Here is a 27,314-nt window from a genome sequence, read left to right as displayed (position 1 = left end):
GTTCATCCGTCTTTTCACAGCAAGAACTGTGTGTGAAGACCCATCTCCTCAGGCTTACCTCACAAGATACACCCCTGTATGTTCTTGCAGTAGCTTTATAACTCTATCTTTTGCATCTTAAGTGTGCCCCGTTTGCTTTGTGGGCGATGAGAAACCCAGCTTCTCCATGTGCTGCAGGGGCCTGTCTTCCACCGTCCTTTACTTTTTTTCCTTCGTTACTATATACAATTTCCCACATATGTAGAGTCCTCTTGGGCTCCGCTCTCCCATCTCCCTGCTCCTGCGCGAACATTATTCTGTCTTAGGGACACAGCCTCCTAGTCTGCTACTCTGTCCAGCGTCAGGTAGGACAAGACACCCCCTCTTGGCTCTTCGCAGCCCTTTGTGGATCATTCATGTTGCGCGTAAATTGTTTTCAACTGTTTGTCAAGAATTTTATCACAGCAGGGAGCTCTCGTTTCTGCAACAGAGCACACCGGAAATCTCAGTGTCCACATCGAGTGTGTGTTTCCTGCACACGGTCTGATGGGAGCTGGCGCCTTTTCCCACCATGTACCTTCTCCATCGAGAGCACGGGAGGTCAGATTCCCAGCCACGGAGGCTGAGGATGGCTGAGCGCAGCCGCTCCTACTGGCCCGCCCACAGCGGACGTGCCCCGCCCCCGTCACCGCCCACCGGCCAGAACTAGCCACACGGCCACCATCTGATGCACAGGAGGTGGGAACGCAGGGCAGGCATGCCCTCTACCCCATCGAGATCCTCAAAATCAGCCGCGTCTCAGGCTCAGCCAGTTGTACACGTTAAATACAAACAGCATTGGCCTGTCAATCATGCCTCACAGGGGCTGAAAAAAATTGCTAAGCCTTTAGGATTTTCTGCGTAGGCAATTCTATCATCTGCAAATAACGAGGTCAACAGGCGATTGCATCCCGGTGGCACGAAAACACTCTTAATACCATGAGAGGCAGGCAAACACAGCTGGAGCCAAACCATCGTTTTTTGCCATTTCAAATATCAAGATCGAACAAGCTTGAGTTTTGTGTATTTGCATCACAACACAAGCCAACATGAACGTCACATGACAAAGACAGGAAATTGTGAAAAATGGCTCTGTAACATTTAAAATATCACTGCAAAACGTACCTGGGATTACCTTTCCCATCCCCAGCAAAAGGGCAGCGTTGATAATTTAATTCTTTCACTCCCTTTGATACCTAATTAGCACCTCCAAAATAAACCCTATCCCAAATTGTCCACTGTAAACATAACCATTGCATGAGCTGTTTTTGGTAAAAGTGGAAGAAGAAATTTGTCTTCCGTAAACGTCGACTTTGTTAAAGATGCTTTTTGGAAACCTGATCAGAACTGGTGTGCTGGTTGGTTTTAAGTCTTCAGGGGCTTCCCTGGTGGCTCAGATAATAATGAGTCTGCCTGCGATAAGGGAGACCCGGGTTCGATCCCTGGGTTGGGAAATCCCCTGGAGGAAATGCCAACCCACTCCAGTATTCTTGTCTAGAGAAACCCATGGACAGAGGAGCCTGGTGGGCTAAAATCCATGGGGTCGCAAAGAGTCAGGCACGACTGAGCGACCAGCGCGTCGCTGCAGGGCTGAGAGGATGCTGGCCTGTGCTCACGGTGTCTGGGTGGGCCCGTCCGCGCTGCCGTCTGTGACACCGTGCAGATGACCCTCCAGCAGGAGCGCTAGTCCTTAGGCTGTTACTTAGGACGAGAGCAGGCAGGGGGTGGTGTGGTGAGAACAAGGTCTTCTGTCACCAGATAAGGCTGGTGTATCCTGGCTCACTCAGGACCATTAAATTTCTCATGCTGGCGATATGGTGATATTTCTTGTGAAAGCTGAGACGCACATCGGTCCCACGACGCCCAGTGTGGCGCAATGAGCTCCACGTCTGATTCCAGCAGCTGGCTCGGGTCACCGAGGGTGCGTGCTCCGCTGGGCCGCCCCTTTGCGGCCCCGTGGACGGCAGCCTTTGGGTCGCTGACAAACACCTGGCTACCTCTGCTGACACAGAGAAGCGACTCGCCCCTTCATTCTCCACGGGATCTTTTGCAAAATTACAACTGTGTCCACCTCCCAGGGGAGGATTAGATGAGCTAATGTGTGAAACGCCGCGTGGGGCACCCACGTCCCACTTCCCTCTGGCGTTCTGGCCGGGACGCAGGGGAGCCTTCACCACGTCAGTGCTGGTGACTCTCCCAGATCCCTGCTTCCCCCTCGGGAAGCAGCTGGACCACGCGTGGGGTGCGGGATGTGTGGTCCTGTGATGCCTGCATGGAGGCCTTGGGTACCCGAGACCGTGAGCTGGGAGGCCTCAGCCTCAGGTGTCCCTCCCAACACACAGTGAGAAGGGGTTTGTTCCCCCCAGTCTGTGCTATGTGTTGACAGGTATATGAAAATATATCTGTGGGCATAAAACACATAGTCACAGCTGACCTGAATTTGCCATACAGACTAACTCCATACATTATATCCATGGTTAAAATTAGGTATCCAGGGGGCTGCCCTGGTGGTCCAGTGGTTAACGCTCTGTGCTTCCACTGCAGCGGGCCTGGGTTCAATCCCTGGTCATGGGACTAAGATCCCACATGCTGGGAGGTGTGGCCAAAACATAAATAAACAGGCTCCTCTGTCCATGGAATTCTCCAGCAAGGATACTGGAGTGGGTTGCCATTCCCTTCTCCAGGGGATCTTCCCAACCCAGGCATTGAAGCTGGGGTCTCCCACATCACAGGCAGATTTCTTTAATGGTCCCAGCCACCAGAGAAGCCCATTAGACACTTAGGTTTCCAAAATGGAAATATAATTCTCTTCAGTTAGAGTAGACTAGCCACTGACAGCCAATATGGCTTTCTCATGCTTCCCCCAAAATGTTACCAAACCAAATGTTACCATACCGAACAGTAAAGCCAATCCACTGACACCAGGTTGTGGTGAAGGACAGTACAGGGTTTTTTGCGAGGCATCCAACATGCGGCAGGGAGAATGGGCAGCCCGTGGTCAAAAGACCCAAAGTCCCCAGTGGCATTCAGGGAAGGGTTTTGAAGACAGTGTTTAGGGTGAGGGTCAAAGGTGCCTGATCAGCTCATGGGTATTTTTTTTTTGATAGGTTGGTGGTGAGATTGTTGTTCTGTTGCTATGTTGTGCCTAACTCTTTGCGACCCCATGGACTACAGCACACCAGGCTTCCCTGTCCGTCACTGTCTCCCAGAGTTTGCTCAAACTCATGTCCATTGAGTCAGTGATGCCATCCAACCATCTCGTCTTCTGTCATCCCCTTCTCCTGGCCTCAATCTTTCACAGCATCAAGGTCTTTTCTAATGAGTCAGCTCTTCGCATCAGGTAGCCAAAGGATTGGAGCTTCAGCTTCAGCTTCAGCATCAGTCCTTCCAATGAATATTCAGGACTGATTTCCTTCAGGATTGACTGGTTTGATCTTCTTGCTGTCCAAGGGACTCTTGGTGGTGAGATAACCAAGTATCGGGCGTCAACATCATCAACCTTCTGGTTCCAGTGGGTCTGGGGTCCCCACGCTTATGAGGAGCGTACAGTTAACTTCTTCCACCTGGTGGGGGTTTTAGTGTCTGAAAAACAGCTCAAGGGTACAGCTCAGAATATCATCTACAGTCCTCGAGGAGGAAGTAAAGGCCCTTGACTTCATTTTATGGCTAAGCTATTGTTTTGTCTTACTTGACTGTTTTCCTTTGTGTCCGCATTTTTTTACTTCTCTGATTAAATTTCTTCTTTGGAACTCTGAGAAGGTCAAGAAGGCTAAAGTTTTTCTGCAGATGAGATGCGGGGGACACAGAGAGGGCGGGGCACAGAGAAGGGGCGGGGACACAGAGGGGGCGGGGACACAGAGAGGGGGCGGGGGCAGCCTGTCCGTGGGAAGGCCCTACGGCGTCCTTGTTGTTCGGTCGCTCAGTCTTGTCCGACTCTTTGCGGGTCCTGCTTGGTTTCAAAAACTTAAACCATGATTCTTCAGAACATTTGATAATGCTGTTGTTTACTCAGAAATCTTATCTGTAAGAATTGCTTTGTTTAATTTGTATGAAGCAAATTTAAATTTAAACTTTGTTTAAAATGTATTACATTTTAGATGTCTTGAGAATATATTTGGGTTCAATTTGTATAGTTTTTTTATTAGGCTTAATACCAAGGCTATCATATAAAAACTTCATGTATCTGGAAAACACACTGTTTGCATTGGGTGTGCAAACATTATCCCTAGAATTTGTTTTTCCTCAAATGCTTTATGAAAAGTATAAAAGTGTTAGTGGCTCAGTTCAGTTCAGTTCACTCGCTCAGTCGTGTCTGACTCTTTGCGACCCATGAATTGGAGCATGCCAGGCCTCCTTGTCCATCACCAACTCCCGGAGTTTACTCAAACCCATGTCCATCAAGTTGGTGATTCCATCCAACCATCTCATCCTCTGTCGTCCCCTTCTCCTCATGCCCCCAATCCCTCCCGGCATCAGGGCTTTTTCCAATGAGTCGACTCTTCACATCAGGTGGCCAAAGTACTGGAGTTTCAGCTTCAGCATCAGTCCTTCCAATGAACATCCAGGGCTGATCTCCTTTAGGATGGACTGGTTGGATCTCCTTGCAGTCCAAGGGACTCTCAAGAGTCTTATCCAACACCACAGTTCAAAAGCATCAAGTTTTCAGCGCTCAGCTTTCTTTATAGTCCAACTCTCACATCCATACATGACCACTGGAAAAACCTTAGCCTTGACCAGACAGACCTTTGTTGGCAGAGTAATGTCTCTGCTTTTTAATATGTTATCTAGCTTGGTCATCACCTTCCTTCCAAGGAGTAAGTGTCTTTTAATTTCATGGCTACAGTCACCATCTGCAGTGATTTTGGAGCCCAAAAAAATAAAGTCTGACACTGTTTCCACTGTCTCCCCATCTATTTCCCATGAAGTGATAGGACCAGATGCCATGATCTTAGTTTTCTGAATGTTGAGCTTTAAGCCAACTTTTTCACTCTCCTCTTTCACTTTCATCAAGAGGCTTTTTAGTTCCTCTTCACTTTCTACCATAAGGGTGGTGTCATCTGCATATCTGAGGTTATTGATATTTCTCCCGGCAATCTTGATTCCAGCTTGTGCTTCTTCCAGCCCAGCGTTTCTCATGATGTACTCTGCATATAAGTTAAATAAACAGGGTGGCAATATACAGCCTTGACATACTCCTTTCCCTATTTGGAACCAGTCTGTTGTTCCATGTCCAGTTCTAACTGTTGCTTCCTGACCTGCGTACAGGTTTCTCAAGAGGCGGGTCAGGTGGTCTGGTATTCCCATCTCTTTAAGAATTTTCCACAGTTTATTGTGATCCACACAGTCAAAGGCTTTGGCATAGTCAATAAAGCAGAAATAGATGTTTTTCTGGAACTCTCTTGCTTTTTCGATGATCCAGCAGATGTTGGCAATTTGATCTCTGGTTCCTCTGCCTTTTCTAAAACCAGCTTGAACATCTGGAAGTTCATGGTTCACATATTGCTGAAGCCTGGCTTGGAGAGTTTTGAGCATTATTTTGCTAGCGTGTGATGTTGTGTCCAACTCTTTACCACCCTATGGACTGTAGCCTGCCAGGCTCCTCTGTCCATGGAATTCTCCAGACAAGAACACTGGAGTGGGTAGCCATTCCCTTCTCCAGGGGATCTTCCCAACCCAGGGATAGATGCCAGGTCTCCTGCATTGCAGGCAGATTCTTTACTATCTGAGCCACCCGGGAAGCCAGCTGTGTAGAGGCATCATTCTGCCCTCTGTGGCTACTCAGATTTTTTTGGCTACATCAATTGTTATTGTGTACCATTATATTGATCAAATAGTTACCCAACTTGATCTTTATAAACAAAACAAAATTAATTGGACTTGCCATGGTGTAGTCTTAACATTGAGATTATGTAACTAATAATGTATAAATCAGAGACTCCTTTTGGTCCCATTTCTAAAATTCTGGAGTCTGTGGGGTTTGGTAGATCTAGGAAGCTGCTGCTTACTATCTTAGATAATGTGGGAGGGATGTTTACAAATCAGTGGGGTCCCAGCTCCAATCATGACTCCAGCATTTCTTTCGGGGTGACCCCGTTCCCCACCTACCAGCATCCATTTCCACCTTTTATCATAGAAGGTGATAGTTGCTGTCTCTGCCATGCCAAGAAGCAAGACGCAAATGAGAAAGGTCGGTTGAAAATGATGTAGAAACCGTAGCAGGCTTTGCAGGGATCGCTGTCGACTTGTAAAACAGGTTTCATTACACAACATGATAAAGCAGAAGGTACCCACAGGTCAGGCATCAGTCAACTTGGCCCCTCTGTCTCCGGCAGCCAGCTTGTGACGCACATATGTCCCCAGAGGGGAGGAGAGGTTCTGTGGCTGCCGTTTTCAGCACACACACAGGTTTTGATAAAAAACAAGCCCCCTACCCACTACATGTAACGACAGACCTGTATCCTCATGGAAGGGATTGGAGGGAGGGACACACTTCTTCCGCTGGCCCCAAAGTTCACTGCCTTTGTACAAAAGAGGAAAATTAACTTGGGAAAACAAGGAAAGGAAACAAGCATAACCCTGATTACTGTGAGAGGAGGGGGCAAGACTAGGAAAGGATCCAACAGTCTGATATAAAGAAATAAAGTGATCCTTTCTGTTAAAGGGACTGGCACAATGGGGTTTATTGCCTTTAGAAATCTATCTGACATTTCAATACAATTGCAAACTGCTCAATTAAAGATTGTACCGGTATTGTGCAAACCTGCTGATACCCTAGGCATGTGTGGATGGGAGCCACTCTGGCAAGCCACTCAGTCTTTCTATTTGCATCAGTGAAGATTGCTTTATCTAGTACAGCAGATCCGTGATGGGCAGGGAAAGTGAAAATGTTAGCCAGTCAGTCATGTCCGACTCTGCAACCCCGAGGTCTGTAGCCCACCAGGCTCCCCTGTCCATGGGATTCTCCAGGCAGGAATACTGGAGTGGGTTGTCATTTACTCCTCCAGGGCATCTTCCCAGCCCAGGTCTCCTGCATTGCAGGCAGATTCTTTACCATCTGAGCATTCAGATTCCAGCTCCACCACTTACCTGCAGTGTGACCATGGGCTGTTGAACTCTGAGCCTATTTCCTCCTCATGAGGGCGGGTATCGAGATCTCTCTATGGTGTGGATTAAGCAAGTTGATACATGTCACTCTGTCAGAACTGTGACCAACCCAAGCTTTATGTTGTTGGTGGTGGCTGTTCAGTCACTAAGTCATGCCCAGCTCTTTGCGGCCCATGAACTGCAGCACACCAGGCTTCCTGTCCTCCACCTTCTCCCGGAACTTGTTCAAACTCATTTCCATCGCGTCAGTGATGCCATCCAACCATCTCATCCTCTGTCACCTCCTTCTCCTCTTGCCCTCAATCTTTCCCAGCATCAGGGTCTTTTCCAATGAGTCAGCCTTTCGCATCAGGTGGCCAAAGTACTGGAGTTTCAGCTTCAGTATCAGTCCTTCCAATGAGCACCCAGGACTGATCTCCTTTAGGATGGACTGGTTGGATCTCCTTGCAGTCCAAGGGACTCTCAAGAGTCTTCTCCAACACCACAGTTCAAAAGCATCAATTCTTCAGTGCTCAGCCTTCTTTATAGTCCAACTGTCACATCCATACATGACTACTGGGAAAACCACAGCTTTGACTCTATGGAGCTTTGTCAGCAAAATGACATCTCTTCTTTTTAATACACTGTCTAGGTTTTTCATAGCTGTTCTTCCGAAGAGCAAGCATCTTTTATGTTTGTGACTGCAGTCACCATCCTCATTGATTTTGGAGCACAAGAAAATGAAATCTAACACTACTTCTACTTTTCCCCATCTGTTTGCCATGAAGTGATAGGACTGGATGCCAGGATCTTAGTTTTCTGAATGTTGAGTTTTAAGCCAACTTTTTCACTCTCCTTTTTCACTTTCATTAAGAGGCTTTTTAGTTCTCCTTCACTTTCTGCCATAAGGGTGGTGTCATCTGCATATCTGAGGTTATTGATATTTCTCCCAGCAATCTTGATTCCAGCTTATGAGTCATCTAGCCCAGCATTTCACATGATGTACTCTGCATATAAGTTAAATAAGCAGGGTGACAATATACAGCCTTGACGTACTCCTTTCCCAATTTTGAACCAGTCTGTTGTTCCATGTCCAGTTCTAACTGTGGCTTCTTGTCCTGCATACAGGTTTCTCAGGAGGCAGGTCAGGTGGTCTGGTATTCCCATCTCTATGTTTATTATATTACAAAGCATGTTTTGGCTGAGGATTCCCAGTGATGTTTATAAAAATCACTGATTGAATTCGTTTCTCTACTTACTATAGTTCTGACTTAATCAAAAAGAAAAGATTCTGTAGCACCACCCTTATACAAATAAAGAGCTGAAATCAGAACATCCCTAAAGTAATGACCTGCAGGCAGTAATAGCCATCCCAGGTGCTTATAGAAAATCCCTTTTTAGATTTTTATTAGGTCAGCCAGAATCAGCCCGTCAGTTTCCTAAGCTTTTCAGGCAGAGACTAGAAATTTGAGTTTGAAATTGACTTCCTTTCTTGATTACACTCTTGAGACTGTTCTCTGGTGACAGAACATGGTGTTTTCTAGAAAGATCCCCACCCCTTCCTTCTCAGCACTGAGTAAGCTATTTCATGTGTTATCTTTGCCCTGCATTTTCTTGCCAACAGAAAAAGCAGACGCTGGGTTTCACCTGCACTGGCCCCAGCACCTGTGTGCCTCCCACATACGGATGGATGGCAGCATGTAGCCCTGATGTTTGCAAGCCTTTCCTTTATCCAGGTGTTCATAGCGCGTGGCTGCAATCCTGAGTGCTGTGCAGCAGGGCTCTTCTCACTGCTAGCGCTTTCTTCATTTAATGAGAAAACAGGGTAAGGAAGGCAGTGTAGAGAGCTGGGGGGCTGGGTGGGAGTGGGGGAGGCATGGGACATAATGCGGGGGGCAGAGGAACCCAGCGGTGGAAGTGAGACACTGGCTTGCGATGGACGCTCACGGGGCAGAAATGCACAGGCTTGCAGCACCTGCCCTGGTTATGGGCGCTGCACCCGACTTACGGGTGCTGGATTTCACCCCAAGACCCTCCAAAAAGTACACCTGATGAAACACTTGGTTGTTAAGGTCAGTGCACTAGGATTCCTGTGTTAGGATGTCTTTGCACCATTGACTTGGCTCAGAACAGTCTGGGGTCCTCGGAAGTCAGGGTGGGGAACTGGGGGGGGCGGTGTCTACACTCTGGGTGGGGAGGGGGAGGGGGTCTGGATGGGGAGGGGAGGCAGGGGGCTGGTCCCACTCTCGCCTCCCCTCCTCCCAGCCTCCCTTCCTCTGCCTCTGCCCCCAGCACTGTGCCTCATTAGCACCTCATTACCAGCCAGCACACAAAACTGTCAGAGTCAAGTTCTCCGGGCAAATACACCAGGCGTGATTTAAGTTTACTACAAGCTGCTTGCTTATTCAAGGTTTTTCACACATAGATGGCCACTTTTCCCAGGAAAGAAAGTTCCCTATTTTTTAAAATTTAAGTATAGTTGATTTACAATGTCATGTTAGATTCAGGTGTACACACAGTGACTCAGTCCACATTTCATATATATATATATGTAAATTATATATATATATATATATATTCTTTTTCAGATTCTTCCCCTTATAGGTTATTACAAAATATTGAGTGCTATCCAATAGGCTCTTGTTAGTTATCTATTTTATACACAGTTGTGTGCATCTGTTAATCCCATCCTCCTAAATTTATCCCTACCCTGCCGTCCCCTTTGGTAAACATCGACTGGTTTTTCTTTAAATTGTTATTGTAGTTTAGGTGATTGACAGTGTTGTTAGTTTCAGCCGTGCAGCAGCGTGAATCAGTTATACGTGTACCTGTGTCCACTCTTTTTTAGAGTCTTTTCCCATTTAGGTCATGACGGAGAATTGAGTAGAGTCCCCTGTGCTTTACAGCGCGTCTTTATTAGCTATATATTTTATGTATAGTAGGATGTAAATGCCAGTCTCAATCTCCCAGTTTATCCCTCCCCCCTGCCCCTCCAGGAACCATAAGTTTATTTTCTACATCTGTAACTCTGTTTCGTAGATAAGTCCATTTCAGGACAGAAAAAGACAGATACCAAGTGATATCACCTACATGTGACATCACTAAACAACAGCTACATCAGTTTGTTTTTTATGTCTGGGGGTCTATTTTCAAAACTCCCCATTTTAAGACCATGGAGGTGGGACAGGGCCCAGGCAGCTGCTGTTTGGCCGGGATCTCCGTGCTCATTATGGGATGGAACGGAAACTTGGGACCCGCCCCCCTAAAAAAGACACAGGTGCATCCCGAAAGCGTGCAAAACCCACCCCAGACCTCGGCCAGTCTGTTGCAGATGTGCCAAGAAGCAAAGGTGCGCCGGGCGTGACACGTTCCTGGTGACACTTGTCTGGCTCTTTCCATTACCTGGAAGGCACATCCTGTTAGCGATGCCCACCCGCCCACGAGTCTCCTTATTTTCCATTTTTACAACCAAAGCACCATGGTCTTCGCCGGACTTAGGTGCCTCCGGGATGGTTGCCATTCCTGGGGCAGGAGCGCCGCCCCCGTGATGCAGAGAGAGGAGAGGGGTCAGAATCCGCTCGGTGCCCACCTCCAGGGGCGGCCTCACCTGGGAGCCCGGGGCCCGGCTCACATCAGTGCTGGAGCTCCGTGGTCGCGTGAGGGGCGGGGCCAGCAGGACGGACCCTCCCACACGGCCCCCCACCCCCACCCCGGTCAGCCCCCGCTTCGGCCTCAGACTGCGTCACCTTCTTCCACCCCCGGACCTGCCCCCACCTCTGAGCACCCTCCAGGAGAGTGTGGCCTCACAAACAGAGCCCGGCTGAGGCCACGACCCCCGTCCCAAGCCAAACCGAAGTCGCGGGAGCCGGCATCCCAGGCCGAGTTCAGGGGCTCCTGGATTCAGCCCCGCTACGGATTCTTGGCGCTCTGCCCCCGGGTCGCAGCCCTCCCTTCCCTAGTGGCTCAGACGGTAAAGCATCTGCCCGCAGTGCGGGAGACCCGGGTTCCATCCCTGGGTCGGGAAGATCCCCAGGAGAAGGAAATGGTGACCCACGCCAGTTCTTGCCTGGAGAATCCCATGGACGGAGGAGCCTGGTGGGCTAGTCCATGGGGTCGCAAAGAGTCGGACACGACTGAGCAACTCTACTTTCACTTTCTCCCAGCCCTCAATCGGCGACCTGCAGGTGTGTTGGGCTGGGGGGCGGGGCGGAGCTTGCAAGGAGCCGCCCACTTTCTCCTCCCAGGACAGGAGGGCCCCGCCCCCACTCCCCTCCCCCCACCACCTTCAAAACCAGAAGGGCTGGCCCAGCAGGCCTGCTTGGCTGAGCGAGGGACTCTTGGGGACGTTCCAGACTTTGAGGAACAGCTGCCTAGAAAGTCGGTAGTTTAGTCCCTCAGTCGTGTCCAACACTTGTGACCCGGTAGGACGTAGCCGGCAGGTTCCTCTGTGCGTGGTATTTCCCAGGCAAGAACGCAGGAGTGGGTTATCATTCCCTTCTCCAGGGGAGCTTCCCGACCCTCCTCCAGGGATCGAACGCAGGTCTCCTGCACTGCTGGCAGAGTCTTTACCGGCTGAGCCACCAGGGAAGATTAGAAAGCTGGTGGGGTTTGTGCAACACAGGAGGGTGGGGGTGCCCACTGTTGGCTGTAGGACAGGCGCAGGAATGTATTATACAAGGAGCGTAGCCAGTGTTTTATAATAACTGTCAATGGAAAAGAACCTTTAAACTGGTATGAACAATAAACAATTCTTTTAAACTTATGTAGAAATACAAAGTCAAAGAGAAAATGGGGGAGTTAGGGGAAAACGCTGATCAGAAGGCTGGATAAGTTGGACGCCCGCAGTGTCCACGCAGGCTGCAGTGGTCGGCCCGGTGACCGTGTCCAGCAGGAAGTGACCGGCACCTGGGAGGCGGGGGAGAGGCTGAGCTGTGGACTCCAGGGTTCCTGCTCAGGGCATGATGTGTGAACCAGGACGTGTGCACCGGAGACCCGGTCTGCGTGGCTCTTCAGAGACAAACCGTGTTCTGGGCTGCTGTCCGAGCCTTCATCATGTCCCCGTTACCCCGGCTTCCATCCTTCCCCAGCACTTTAAGAACGCAGACCCTGCCTTCTCAGACCCATCCCACTGGAAGCAGGTGGAAGGCAGCCATGGGGTCTCTCCAGTGGGCAGAATTGAAATTTCACGTTGTTAGGAACACCACCACTCTCCTGAGATTCAGTGAAGTTGTGAAGAACAGGGCTTCCTGAGTAACTCAGGTGGTAAAGAATCTGCCTGCCATGGAGGAGACCCGGGTTCGATTCCTGGGGGAGGAAGATCCCCGGGAGAAGGATAGGCCACCCACTCCGGTATTCTTGGGCTTCCCTGGTGGCTCAGATGGTAGATAATCCATCGCCTGCCATGTGGAAGATCTGGGTTCGATCCCTGGGCGGGTAAGATCCCCTGGAGGAGGAAATAGTAACCGACTCTGGTATTCTTGCCTGGAGAATCCCATGGACAGAGGAGCCTGGCGGGCTATAGTCCCTGGGGTAGAAAAGAGTCAGACACGACTAAGTGACCAAGCGCACACACACAGTAAAAAATAAAGTAATACAGAGTCTTCATCTTGCGATGTCACGTGTTGGGGGTGGGGGCAGAGGGTTGGCCCGATCCTGACCCGAGAGCTCCGGTGGGTAGGAAAACACCCCCGATCCCTGCTCACTCGCCAGAACGTGGAGCTGCCCCTGTGAGAAGGCTGCTGAGTGTGATGGAGCCAGGTGGGGGGGAGTGTGACCAAGCTGATGAAGAGCCCCCGTAGGGCTCTCCCGGCAGGGCAGAGGGTCTGCTGTTGGGCTTCTCCAGGCGCCAGGATCCGCTCGTAAGCAGCAGACCCAGAAGCAGCGCGGTGCTGCGTTAAACGGGCCTCCAGCTTGGAGAAGGGAACACGCCGTCCTCGGCTGGCCCATGGCCAGCGGCTCCTCCCACGCCCTGTGTGTGGCAGATGGAGACCACGGATGCCGGCGTCCCACGGAACAGGGCCCGGCGGGTGAAGGCTGACCGAGGTCCCCGGAGTCGGGCAGGGGCCGAGGTCTCCACGACGGTAGCCGGAGGGCCAGACGCTTGGTGCTGAAGGCAGACTGGGCGCCCAGATCAGCTCAGAGCGTGCTCGCAGGGTGAGCTCCAGGCGGGAAGAAGGGTGCGGGGGGAGGGGACGGAGGCGCTCAGGGAGCCCAGCGCCCGCATCCAGCGAGGGCAGCCGGGCTGCAGTGTCCCGTGCAGCGAAGGGTCGGTGTCTGATTCCCTCGCCGACTCCTGGGAGCTGCTCCCTGTTCTGAGCGCCGGCCTGGCCTGGGACTCAGCTGGGGCATCCGGTGTGGTTTTGAGCACGTGATTGCCTTCTCTGTGTCTGTTTCCTCACCTGTGAATCAGGGTTGATGGGTTGTCGATAGCAAAGCCCACCTGGTGGGGGTCGAGGGACCACCCCCCACCCCACTTAAGGAGTCTCTGCAAGCTGGGTCCTGAGAACAGTGCCCGGCACAGCAAGGACGAGCGGCCACCACCATGACCGCCTTTAAAGGGTGGAGTCCAGCTGCCACTGCCTGTGTCCCACACAGCTGGTGAAACCCACCAGGACCCAGTTGCTTAGGCAGAAGCCTCCAGATAAAAATAATTTTGAAGTGATTATCTTACATAAAGTCTGATCATCACGTTCCTTTTTCCCTGTTTGCGTCTTCTAAGAAAATGCAATCTGTCTTAAAACAGATCCCATAATTGCTAGAACTTTATTTAAAATGTAGAAGAAAGAGATGCTTATGTTTTGCAAAAATCAAAAATATCCACGAACTGCGGCTTCAGTGCTGCCAGTGGCTTGAGGATGGTTTAACGGTTATCAAGTCATCCCTTCTTATCTGCGGGGGGACACACTCCAAGCCCCCCCAGCAGATTCGTGAAACCATGGATCATACTGAACGATACACTGTGTCATTTTCTCCACGTGGAAATGCTGGACAGGGAGGATTCACGTCCCGGGTGGGACTGAGGGCGATGGTCGGGCACACGTCGTTTACTGTGCATCACAGATAATGTGGGTTGTTTTTTTTTTTTTTTAAACAAATTCAAGGTTGTGGCAACCGTCTTCATCAAGCAAGTCTATTAGTGCCAACTTTTCAACAGCATTATTTTGTACTTGGGCTTTCCAGGTGGCTCAGACAGTAAAGAATATGCCTGCAATGCAAGAGACCCAGGTTTGACCCCTGAGCGGGGAAGACCTCCGGGAGAGGGAATGGGGACTCACTCCAGTATTCTTGCCTGGAGAATCCCATGGACAGAGGAGACTGGAGGGCTACAGTCCATGGGGGTCACAAAAAGTCGGACACGACTGAGTGACTAACATTTTGCACTTAATGCTGGTTTTTAAATGTTTCCATTGTTTTTTAACACACAATGCAATTGTGCACTTAATTTACTAGAGTGGTGTGTAAATGTAGCCTTTATATGCACTGGGAAAGCAGAATATTCGTGTGACTCACTTTAATGCAATACTCACTTTATTTCAATGGCCTAGAACCAAACCTGCAGTGTATCCAAGATCTGCCTGGGCAAGAGATTTCATCTTGCCGTTCAGAACAGTGTGCAATTTAAAACTTGTGAATTTTTATTTCTGGAATCTTCCATGTAGTATTTTTGGACCGTAGCTGACCAAGGGTAACTGAAATCACAGAAAGGGGAACAGTAGCTAAGGGGCGCCACTGGGTTAAATGACGTCGTGGCTTCACTTTAATTTCTATTAAATATTATCCAGGTTTATATAAAAGTGATGCTGACTTTGTCATCCTAAGAGGCTCATAAAAATCAAGAGAGGCTATCTGAAGATGTTTATCACTTAATAATTGGGAAACTGCTTTAGAGACTGTAGTGGAGAGTCTTCCCACCCAGAAAACCTTCCTTCCTGCCGGCAGTGGCCACGTGTCCTTGGCCCTGATGAGGGCCAGTGCTGCGGAAATCTGGCCTGTGGTCCTGCCAGGGAGGGGACCAGAGTCTGGACAATTGCATTCATGCATCCACTCCTCCAGGGCTTCCCTGGTAGCTCAGATGGTAAGGAATACACCTGCCGTGTGGGAGACCTGGGTTTGACCCCTGGGTGGGGAAGATCCCCTGGAGGAGGGCATGGCAACCCACTCCAGTATTGGTGCCTGGGGAACCCCGTGGACAGAGGAGCCTAGTGGGCTACAGTCCATGGGGTCGAGAAGGGTCGGACAGGACTGAGTGATTAACACAGCACAGAGCATCCACTCCTCCAGACGTTCCCAGTGCGCCAACCACCAGGCCCGGGCCAAACCCTGGCCATCTCTCCCCCTGGCGTCTCCAGCAGCCCGAACAAGCTCTGCTCCATGGCAGGCACCTAGTTTATCTATGGGAAATGCAGTCCTTTGCACGTCGGCAACTGATAGACCAGCTGTGTCTTTAAGCAGGGATTCTCAGTGTCCGGCATCTAGTGCCTGATGATCTGAGGTGGCACTGACGTCATACTAACAGAAGGAAAGGGCACAATAAATGGAATGCGCTTGAAGCATCCCGAAACCGTACCCCACCCCAGTCCGTGGAAAACTCGTCTTCCACGAAATTGGCCCCTGGTGCCAAACAGGTGGGGGCTGCTGTCTTTCGGGGTGGGTCGACCCCAGGAGCATTAATGCTGGCTTTTAAATGTTTCCGCTGTTTTGTGTGTGTGCACACAACGTGTGTGTTCCTGGTGTGCGTGCAGCGAGGGCTGTGTGCTGATGGGAGCGTCCCGCTCCCTCCCAGGTGTCCCCGGGTTCGCCCAGTTATCCTTCCCAGACACAGCACCGGCTGCTGGCGCTCTGCCTGCCTCAGGCGGGCGCGTGCTGCCCCGCGATGCTCTGTGAGGACGTTTCCAGTAGAGGGACCACAGCGCCTTCGGCAGCGGGCGGGGGAGCCTCGTGTGCACCCGCACAAAGCTCCATGCAGCCCGCTGAGCGGAGGAGTCTGGGCTTTCCACCTACAGCCGCCAAGCGCGGCTCCAATCCATCCGGCGCCACGCGCACACCGCCCCCAGCGTCCTCTGTTCCAGTGGAATGTTCTAGCGGCCTGCCTGGAACGCGCTTTTCTAATAGGCTTTGCGTGTCTTAACTGTGAATTAGTACCTGGTGTCAGAATTAGAAGACAGACCTTGTGTCCTCAAGGTGTAATTTCCAGAAAGATAGACAGCTTTTTTGTTTCTGAGATGAAAGTTTTGAGTTGATCATTTCTAGAGTCTGCATCACAGTCTTTTTGTGTGTGTGTGGTTTATATTATAAAAATAAGACCTTTAATATATAGTACAATCTTTATGGGCTTCCCAGGCGCTAGTGGTAAAGAACATGCCTGCTAATGCAAGAGACGGAAGCGATGTGGGTTTGATCCCTGGGTCGGGAAGATCCCCTGGAGGAAGGCATAGAAACCCACTCCAGTTCTTGCCTGGAGAATCCCATGGACAGAGGAGTCTGGTGGGCTACAGTCCATGGGGTTGCAGAGAATCAGATACAACCGAAGTAACTTAGCAGCAGCAGAATCTTTATAGTATTTTGCAATGAGGATATAGAGGCTTGATTTTTTAATTGAAGTATACCTGATGTAAAATATTTAAGTCATAGGCATACAATATAGTGATCTGCAAATTTTAGAACTTGCAGTTCGTTTATAGTTATTATGAAGTATTGGCTGTATTCCCTGTGATGTACAGCATGTCCTTGTAGCCTATTTTATACCTAGGAGTTTATATCTCCTACTCCGTCACCCTTACACTGCCCCCCCCCTTCCCACTGGTAACCACTAGTTTGTTCTCTGATATCTATGAGTCTGGGTTTTTTTTTTTTGTATTCACCAATTTGTTTTGCTTTTTAGATTCCACATATAAGCGACACCGTACAGTCTTTCTCTGTCTGACTGAGTTCACTTAGCACAGTGTTTTCCAAGTCCATCCATGTTACTACAAATGGCAAAATTTCATTCCTTTTTATGGCTGAAGACCCTGATACTGGGAAAGATTGAAGGTGGGAGGAGAAGGGGACGACAGAGGATGAGATGGCTGCATGGCATCACCAACTCGATTGACATGAGTTTGAGTAAACTCCGGGAATTGGTGATGGACAGGGAGGCCTGGCGTGCTGCAGTCCATGGGGTCGCAGAAGATTGGACACGACTGAGCGACTGAACTGACTGAATATTCCATTGTTTATGTATACCACATCTTTATCCGTTCAACATTTCCATGTCTTGGCGATCGTAAATAATGCTGCTATGAACTTTGGGGTGTGTGTATCTTTTCGAATTAGTGGTTTGGGATTTGTATTTTTGTGTTTTTGGTTTTTTTTTTTTTTTTTTTTGGATATATACCTAGGAGTGTATTTGTATGATGTTCTATTTTTAGTTTTTTGTGTCTCACCAAAGATGTTCCCAATAAGATCTAAGACTAAATTACAAATAGCTGGGGCGGGATGTGAGGATGGTGTGATAGGAGTCATGTTGGGTGTGAATTCTGGTTAAACCCAAAAGGAGGGCACAGGGGCCTGAATGCCCAGCACTGGGACAGGTCGCAGGGAGGGACTGAGCCTCTGTGTCCTCGGCCACCCTGGCTGCCGGGAGGGAGCCCCGGGTCCGGCAAAGCCCTTTCCCGGCGGGTTCGGCATGTCCCGAGGGCCCAGCCACGGGGCCATCTCCCCTTGGTCCCATGCCGGGGGTCTCTGGTCCTCACCCGGCCGTCTGCGGGAAGCAGCTGTGCTGGGTGGGGATTCAGCTGGTCAGTGGAAGCCCACTGACCAGGCCTGACAACCAAGCTGACGTGGAGCGTTGCCTGTGGAGGTTTAATGAGATGCAGTGCGTGAAAGCGGCCCCACCACTGCAGCACAGGAGCTGATGTGAGCCGGACACGGAGCGGATGCCTTTGCGCTTGCGGACGGGGCCACGCGGGCCATCAGGGGCTTTCGTGGCTGTCAAAACCCAACACCTTGGCGGTCCAGTGGTTAGGACTCGGTGCTTTCTTTGCTAAGGGCCCAGGTTCAATTCCTGGTCTGGGAGCTAAGATCCTGCAAGCCATGCAGTCCAGCCAAAGGAAAAAAAGAAAAAGAACCATTTCCAGCACCAGCTCATCACCTGCTCAGGTGGCCACATGGCACGTGCCTACAGCATCATTCTTCCCCCTCACTGCCTACCCTTCTGAGCCCCTCTGCTCCCCTCCCCTGCCTTGGCTGGTGCTGGATGGGGTCCCTGATGGGCAGCGGGCTCCCCCTGTAAACTGACCATCCTCCAAGTCCAGCTATGAGGCCTGAGGCTTCCCTCAAGGTGACCCTTGGATTCCAGTCAGCTCAGGGACCCTCACGTCTCTCTCCCTGCAGTTTAACAGCATCACTGAAGCCACACGTAGACACACGTGCACATGCAAGCTCACATGTGTGTACATGCAAACGCACATGCATATGTGCATCCGTATGTACATGTACATACACACATATTTGCATACACACATTCTCAGACCCACGGTCAAGGCTGCAGAATCACCTCGGCACGTTTCCAGCCCGCATCAGCCTCTCCCTCATGCCTCATTGGACCACATCCAGCGGGGGTGCCTTCCTCGCTGGTCAGCAGTTTCAGAGTCGCCCTTTGATTTGGGAAAGTGTTGCTTTGAAGCAGTCCCATTCACTGTAGAGTCTTATCTGTCCTTTAGAGCTTGTAAGCTGACCTGCTTTGAACGCCAGAGCTTCAAAGAGAGGTGAGATCACTGCCGTCTTTCCAAGCGGACCTCGGACCTCCTTCCAAATCCGCGTGTTCTTCTGTTTTCCTCAAGCCGAACACGGGGCCAGTCTGAGCGTCTCCTGCACGTGCGGCGTCCTTGAGAGAGTCTACGCTGATCACAACACACGCTTGAAACCCACATCGGAGGGGTGGGGTGCATGAGTGCCTTTAGACTAACAGTCACACGTTCTAAGACTTTAAAAACAAATTACAGCTACTCTGTAATTCAACACAGGAAATGAGTGAAGGAGCCTCAAAACTTTTCATGAAGAGTCTATAAGTTCCTACTAGTTTTAAAGGAGCAGAAACCTGTAATTCATGGGCAAGTGAACCACAAAAATGCATGACAGTATGTTTGCAAAGAAGAAAAATAGAAGAAAATCTAATCAAGAGAGAAATATCAAACGAATATGTTTATGCCAACCAGTTAAAATGATGTTACTGAAAGGGCTAGGAAAGCAGCCCTACAAATACAGAATCCTGAAGATGTTTTTGTGACCGAATAAACCGTCGTAATATCCACACATGTTTTTTGCAGGAGGGCAGAATGAAACTAACTTTGCCAAAGAATAGGGATAAGATCATCTGTGATAAGTTTAAAGATGAAAATCCACATTTATTGTATTCATCCTGTGCCTGGTACTGAGCTGAGCATCTTACACCTGTTAACATATTAAGTCCCTATAAAAGCTCAGTGTCATATAGTACTGTTATTATGCTTATTTTCCAGGTGAGGAAGTTGCAATTCAGAGAGGTTAAGTAACACACCCAAGATCACACAGCCAGGAGGTATTGGAGCAGGGCTTTGAAGCCAGATGTATTTAATTCTTCACCCCCGACACACACACACACACACACACACACACACACACACACACACGCGCGCGCGCGCGCGCGCGCGCGCCCTAGCTTCACCAAGTGTCTGCCCATCCTTTTCTGAATACAGCCATGTCTTTCAACCTCCACTTGGGATCCCTTATCCTCACCCCCATGGCCTGGCAAACACTTTCCACCCATATTTCAAGGCTCAGTTCAAGTGTCTTCAGATGTGGAAGTCTTTCTGAACCCACAGACAATGAACCCTACCTCTTCTCTTTCCCTCTTCCCGAAAGGTAGAACCCATCCTCCCTTCTGAGCTATAAGTTCCATGAGGATCAGAACCGTTTCCAATTTAGAAAACCCTGCAGTCCCAGTTGGAGAAGGAAATGGCAGCCCACTCCCGTATTCTTGCCTGGAGAATCCCATGGACAGAGGAGCCTGGCGGGCTGCAGTCCATGGGGTCGCAGAGTCAGACACGACTGCGGTGACTTGGCACGCACACGTGCAGTCCCAGTAACCAGCCCAGTTCCTAACTCCAGGAAGACTTGGGGCGACTGTTTGCTGAATGAGCGGAGATGGGCCATCTCCCCCCTTGCTTGGGGCCATCTTTATTCCATACACCAGTGGCTCTTGTTTGGGGGTGATTTTCTCTCTCAGGGGACCTCTGGCAATATCTGGAGACGCTTTGGATGTCATAGCTCACATAGTCCTACTAGCATCTCTGCAGACGCTGCTAATCACCCTCCAGGGCATGGGAGACCCCAACAAAGAATCACCCAGCCAGCGTTGTCGGTGGTTCTGGGGTTGAGAGAACCCCCTTCTGTCTCGGCAGCGACAACACACTCAGCTCTCTCCCCGTAATGAATCTAAGGCCCTGCAGCAGGGGCCGCAGTCCCTGTCTTTCTACACCCAGGATTCAACATACTGAGTGAGAGAATGAATGAACGAGAGATGAGTAGGAGACAGAGCCAGACTGAAATGCAGCGTGCACGTTGGGGATAACAGAAGCCGCGGCAGAGCCGGCGGCTGGTGCAAGGCCCTGAGTCTGGGTCACTCGTTAGCTCTGTGGAAATGTTCTCATGTTGTTCATCGTGATTGACAATGCCCCCCCAAAATTAAAAAGCCATGAGCAAATAGAAAGTTCAAACCAACTACCAACGAATGGCTATGTTTGGCAGATGCAGCCCCAGGGAACTGGGTGCTTGTGAGCACTGCTCGGTGTCAATATCACAGTGAGATTTTGAGCTTTCTAAGGTGCTTGGGGCAGAACCCTATGGTTACATATAAGTGTACATTTACAATCTGGAGCAAGGCTGATGGTCATCGGGAGAGAGAGGGTACTTTTCTGAGCTCTTTGTGAGAACACAGGGCCATCACGTGGGCTGAGTAAACTCTCAGATCAGGTCCTTTAGCATTAAAGTAGAGGTGTTTGAGGGAAAACAAGAGTTATTTGAAGGGAAATCTCCAGGAAAGACTGTCTGAGTATTAGTTACATGGAAACGGATAGGAGAAACTATCAGTGTACCAGGAAAATAAAAAAAAACTGTTCTTAATTTGTTGTATACACCTTAAAACTCTCAACATGTTTTGAAATTCAGTATCTTATCTGACGTTCATAATGATGCTGTGAAGTGGGTTTTGTCCCTGATTTATAGAGGGAAGTACAGAGGGTCGGGGAGAAGGAAATGGCAACCTACTCCAGTCTTCTTGCCTGGGGAATCCCGTGGACGGGAGCCTGGTGGGCTACAGGCCATGGGGTCTCACAGAGTTGGACTCAGCTGAAGCAAGGTAGCACGGACGCGCACAGGGTCAGAGAAGTTAGGCTGCAGTTTCCCCGAGCCCAGACTCCAGGAGACTGCACCCTGGAAGGAAGAATGGGAGGCGCAGCATCACCAAGTATTAGAGAAACACAGACCAAAACCACAGTGAGGGGTCACCTCACACTGGTCACAACGGCCATCATGAGAACGTCTATAAGCAAATGCTGCAGAGGGTGTGGAAGAAAGGGGGCCCTCAGACACTGCTGGTGGGAATGCAAACCGGTGCAGCCACTGTGGAGCAGTGTGAGTGAGTGAGTGAGTGAAGGTCGCTCAGTCCTGTCTGACTCTTTGCGACCCCATGGACTATACATACAGTCCATGGAATTCTCCAGGCCAGAATACTGGAGTGGGTAGCCATTCCCTTCTCCAGGGGATCTTCCCAAACCAGGGATTGAACTCATGTCTCTTGTGTCTCCTGCTTTGGCAGGTGGGTTCTTTACCACTAGTGCCAACTGGGAAACCCAATGTATGCACATATATGTTACTATATACATATGTCACTATATACATATGTCACTATAATACATATGTTACTATATACATATTATATATATACAGAATGGAATATTACTCAACCATAAAAATGAATGGAATATTTTCATTTGTAGCCACATAGATGGACCTAGAGATTACCATTCTAAATGAAGTCAGAAAGAGAAAGACAAATATTAACACCATATAGTATCATTCATATGTGGAATCTGAAAAAGGTGATACAAATGAGCTTATTTCCAAAACAGAAACAGACTCACAGACACAGGAAACAACCTTGTGGGCACCAAAGCAGGGGAGGGATAAAATTAAGAATATGGGATTTACATATACACACTACTGTATATGAAATATATAATAAGAACCTACTGTATTGCACAGGGAACTGTACTCAATATCTTGTAATAACATAAAATGCAAAAAATATATGTACATAATGCATGTATTCAGAGAATTAATATAAATGTGTGTGACATATATGGATATATGCATATATAACTGAATCACTCTGCCATACACCTGAAACTAATGCAGCATTGTTAATCAGCTATACTTCCATTAAAAAACAAAAGAAGTTTCCTGGCAGTCTAGTGGTCATAGAATTCATTGCTTTCACTGCGTTGGCCTGGGTTCGATCCCTTGCTGGAAAACTAAGCTCCCACAAGCCACATGGCACTGTCAAAAAAAAAAAAAAGAATGGGAGTTGGTTCAACGTCAGAATGGCCTGGCCCATCACGGGGCCCAGGGCGGACAGAGTGTCCCTGGCCTTCTCGGTGCCTGGGCTCCTCACGGGCATTTCAGCAAGCCTAGCTCAGCCGCCCTGGTTTTCAGTAGCCAAGCAGAGGAGGACAGGCTGTCTAGGCAGCGATGTCTGTTAGCTGCAAACTCAGGCGTAAGACTAGAGGCGTGAGGGGAGGTGTTGGCAGCCAGCTGAGCGCAGTGGAGATGCCGAGACCCCGGCTGCCACACACTCGCTCTGTCGCCCACAGGCTCTGTCTCCCAGCTGCTGAATTGACTGGGTGCTGGTGTTTTATGTTCATAATTCTTCTCGGGGAGAAGAGGCCACAAAGACTGGTCTGTTCATTTGGGGTTTTGTCTGTTGTTTTCTGTAACAATTGGGACTTTCACAAAGAATAAGCCAAGTATACGTTCACGCCAAGAGCACAGGAATATTCCAACATTATTGTGAGCTGGTATTTGTCTGGCTGCTTTTAGTTCAGAATTCTCAAGTAATACCATAAATTTTCAGTATCATAGAAAAGAATGATAGAGATGGTTAGAATTTGCATTTTATGCAAAAGAAATTAGCTCTTGATACTTGCTCCCACTTATGTAGAAATTGATGCCAACATCCCTGCAAAGATACATTTGCCTGTGTTTAATGAAATAATGCTGGACTTTGATCTTGGCCCACACAGTGATGATTATAAATGCATTTAGCTTCTCGTGGTCCCTCTGTATCTAGTAAAACTACATCCCATAAGCAAAGCAGAAGAGGCACGGGGACATTTCTAGAAGTCAGTAAATGGTAGTTTCCTGTCTTTTCCAGTTTTCCTTCACTATTTAGAAGCTCATTTGACATGGTAATTGTTGCTCAGTCGCTCAGTCATGTCTGACTCTTTTCAACGCCATGGACTGCAGCACGCCAGGCTTCCCTGTCTTTCACCATCTCCCAGAATTTGCTCAGACTCATGTCTATTGAATCGGTGATGCCATCCAACCATCTCATCCTCTGTCGCCCGCTTCTCTTGCCTTCAGTCTTTCCCAGCATCAGGGTCTTTTCCAGTAAGTCAGCATCAGGTGGCCAAGGTATTGGAGCCTCAGCTTCAGCATCAGTCCTTCCAACGAATAGTCAGGGTTAGTCTCCTTTAGGACGGACTGCTTTGATCTCCTATTTGATGTGGGCCAAGAAGCTGATTAGAAGAGGTGGTCTTGCCCTTGACTGGCAGGTGGAAAAGTTCAGCCAGAGAGATGGCCCGAGGAGACAGAATGGGAGCTCCAGGTTTCTGACTCCTCGGCTGGGCGTGGCTCTGAGTCTGCACTGTTGAAAAGACAACAAGTGTTGGAAAGGAACGCGAAGCCCTGAATTTAAATGTGTGACACAGCCTCCCATTCTCAGTTCCTAGGAATCGGTGTCATTTTCCCCGTGGACTCAGATGTCTTCCCAGGGGACTTGTCAGTGGGTTATCAGAGAGAGCTCGGATGGGGAATCTCGCGCACCCAGCCACACAGACCTGGGGGAGGGGGCTGCCTTTGTGGAGGGACAGGTATGTGGTGAGGCCCTGGGGATGAGGTCTGGTTCCTGTCCGGGTCCCCTTATGGGGTGGCGCACGCCCATGTTGTGTATCACATGTCGGGAATGCAGAGAGCCTGCCCAGAGCGCATCGTTAGTGAATGTTCTTTTATTGAGAACAGTGTGCGTGTGTTCACTAGTGGGTGAAACTGCGGGTGTTTGCATCCCACCTACAAAACGTGTATATGAGATGCTCGGGAAGAGAAGCGGATCTGCCAGGACAGACGAGCGCAGGGAGGTCGGGTGCAAGGACGTGTGCCCGAGAGGCTCAGACAGTATTTCCGCTGATGGGCTGTCACGTGGGGACTGGAGGAGCCCGGGGCAGTAAGAACAGCAACAGCTCATCTGACGGGAGTCCGGCCCCGCCCCGCCCCTCGTGGGCCTTCGTCTGCCCATCCCCACCACCGCCAAGTTAAACCTCTCTCCCCAGGGCTCCCCGAGGGGAGTGATGGCCTGAGTCACGACCATGCAGTGGGGTCTCCTGGTTCCTCCTCACTCGTGGTCTGGGGCCCATGACCATGTCGAGATGAGCCAGACCCCCCGTTCACTGCAGCCCCACATGCTCCGTCCTGCAGACCACGGCCTGCCCAGGCACTGAGAACTGGGCAGACCTCTCCCCTCGCCCCCCACCACCAGGGACTGGCCTCGCCCGAACCCCTCCCTGGGAACACTCAAGGCCAAGCTTCTACCTCCGTGCCCATGGCCCCTCTGTCTTCTCAGGAGCTGGTTCCCTCGCACCATGAAATACAAGAAAGTCACTTACTGCTCCTGAGCTTGAATGTGAAAAGTCAGAGTTTTCAAGTGTGCATGTGTATGTGAATGTATAAATACACAGATTATACATAAACACGTTATCTCTAAGTTGTAATTAAAGGCACCCTGAGGTGGGAGGGAAGAGAAGTTAGAATAGCATTTTTGCCTCCAGGGCGACACTCTGCTTTCTGCATGGATGCTCTTTTGATAAAGCTGGTCCTCCCAGGGACCGCCTGCCAGCATCCAAGGATGAGTGCCTTCCAAGGACACCAGCAGCACGCGTGTCTCTCCCTCCCCTGAAATCTTGCCTGCTGCTGGACTCCTGCATCTGTTTGGTACCAAAGCCGTGATGTTCCCTATCTCTCCTTTCATGGCGGACTTCAGAAATCCCCACCTCTGTGAGTGTTCTTCACAAAGAGGGCGGTAATCGGGATGACTGCTGGGCTCTCACGGGGTTTTTATCTTTTCTCTCTCACACAGGGGCGGATCTGTAGAAAAGCTGGCAAGTCGAAAAAGTCCTTCAGTCGCAAGGAAGCTGAAGCCACCTTTAAGAGTTTGGTGAAGACTCATGAAAAGTATGGCTGGGTCACCCCGCCTGTCTCTGACGGCTGATGTTTGCAACGTGCACTAGACGCTTAAGCTGCCTCTCCACACACACAGACACCCGCCATCTCCTCTCCACGCTGAGCACCCTTCATCCTTTTTATAACTCCAGCCTTCGGAACAGAATCCTGAATGCCAAGGAGACGCCTAAGTTATTTATGATCGGATGTGTTTACAGAGAGAAGGGGGGGAGCCAACGCCGTTCGGGATTAGGTTTCGATGATAAATGAATGATCATCTCTAGGTCACTTTAGAACACACGTCGAGATGGTGACGTGCCCCCACCCGCCTGCCCTCCCCTCCCCTCCCCCACCCCGTCATTGGGCCCCTAGCTTCTTCTCATGACAGCAGCCCCAAAGAGCAGGCAGGACCCTCAGCTCCCCTCACTCAACCCGTCGACACACCCCTGGGAACACCGCACCCCACCTGGTCCCCGTTTGCTGTGCCCCATGTCTGTTCCTCTCCCCAGGAGGTCAACATCGTAACTTGAAGACGCGTCTTTCCATGGCCCCGTGTCATGACATGTAGACCTCATTTGTGCTCTATGACCGCTGGTTCGTGAGAACAAAACATTCAGTATGGCCAGGTTCTCGGGATGGAAAACAGCAACTGCTCTCTTGACTAGACCGTGCTCCCCAGGCCGACGCCGAAGCGTGTGCGGTCCGCAGCTCAGCCCGCGCCCGTGGGTGAAGGCGGGATGCGGTGGCCACAACGGGGCACACGGGTGCAGACGCCGGGCAGGAGGGGGCGGTGCTCAGAGCAACGGTGGTGGGGTGCGGACGGGGTCTCTTCCGACATCCTCAGACGCTCCTACGACGTTCATGTTCCTGTCTCCTCTCTGCTGGTCGACCTACCGCCGAAAGCATAAGACCGTGTCCCATTCGCTGACGTCGCCTGACCCATGTCCTCCTGTGTGCTCGTGACAGGGAATGCCAGAACTGCCTTTGGAGACCCGGTGACGGTAGGACGATTTGCATGGCCCAGTAGTCACTCGTGTGTCCCCGAGGCCGCGACGCGTGAGCACCCTCGCTAGGATATAAATTTCTGTTACTTGATCCCCCCACGATTTCAGTTTTCTCTTCTGTTAAGTTACTTAGACCTTTCCAAGAAGTTCATGAAATGAGGAAACCACTGTTTCTTATAATATGCGGAAAGAGGTAAAATGTTCATTCCAAGTGGAAAAATCTTATTGGACACATTTTAAATAAAATCACGCATACCTGAATCCGTTCATCGTGGGCTCTCCTTCCACTGAAAGTATGTAATCTATTTTTAGGCTTTCCAGGTGGTGCTAATGGTAAGGAATCCACCTGCCAATGCAGGAGATGCCAGAGATGCAAGTTTGATTCCTGGGTTTATTTAATAGTTCAGATACTACACGTGCCAGGAAGGCATTCTGCCACCATTTGCAGGAAAAGAATTTCAGGAACCCATGGTCTTTTCAAAAATCCAGTGGATTGAAATGGTCCCCAGAAGCAGCCAGAAAGACAATAGGAAACTAACTGGAAGGACTGATGGATTATTTGCCAAAACCTGGATGTTACCACTTATAGTTTAGCACCATGAAGGGAGAGGAAACATCTTTGCTCATTATATTAAACCCTTCAGGCAGTTTTGGGTACTTGGAGACCCATTCACCTGTCCCAGGTGGTCAGAGATCTGAGAC

General features: G+C 50.0%; 1 protein-coding gene across 1 annotated transcript in view; it reads left to right on the top strand.

Annotated features, from left to right (window-relative positions):
* UBE2QL1 (ubiquitin conjugating enzyme E2 Q family like 1) overlaps positions 1-26,858 on the top strand; it is a 54,007-nt gene extending 27,149 nt beyond the window's left edge. The window contains exon 2 of the mRNA XM_061129720.1: positions 25,526-26,858. Coding sequence (XP_060985703.1) covers positions 25,526-25,657 — 132 coding nt within the window. The 3' untranslated portion in view covers positions 25,658-26,858. The remainder of the gene's footprint in view (positions 1-25,525) is intronic.
* The last annotated feature ends 456 nt before the right edge of the window (positions 26,859-27,314 follow it).

Source organism: Dama dama, chromosome 25, assembly GCF_033118175.1.
Source record: "Dama dama isolate Ldn47 chromosome 25, ASM3311817v1, whole genome shotgun sequence".
Lineage (NCBI taxonomy): Eukaryota > Metazoa > Chordata > Mammalia > Artiodactyla > Cervidae > Dama > Dama dama.
The sequence above is the reverse complement of the archived record's forward strand: the minus strand, read 5'-3'. Positions and strand labels throughout refer to the sequence as shown.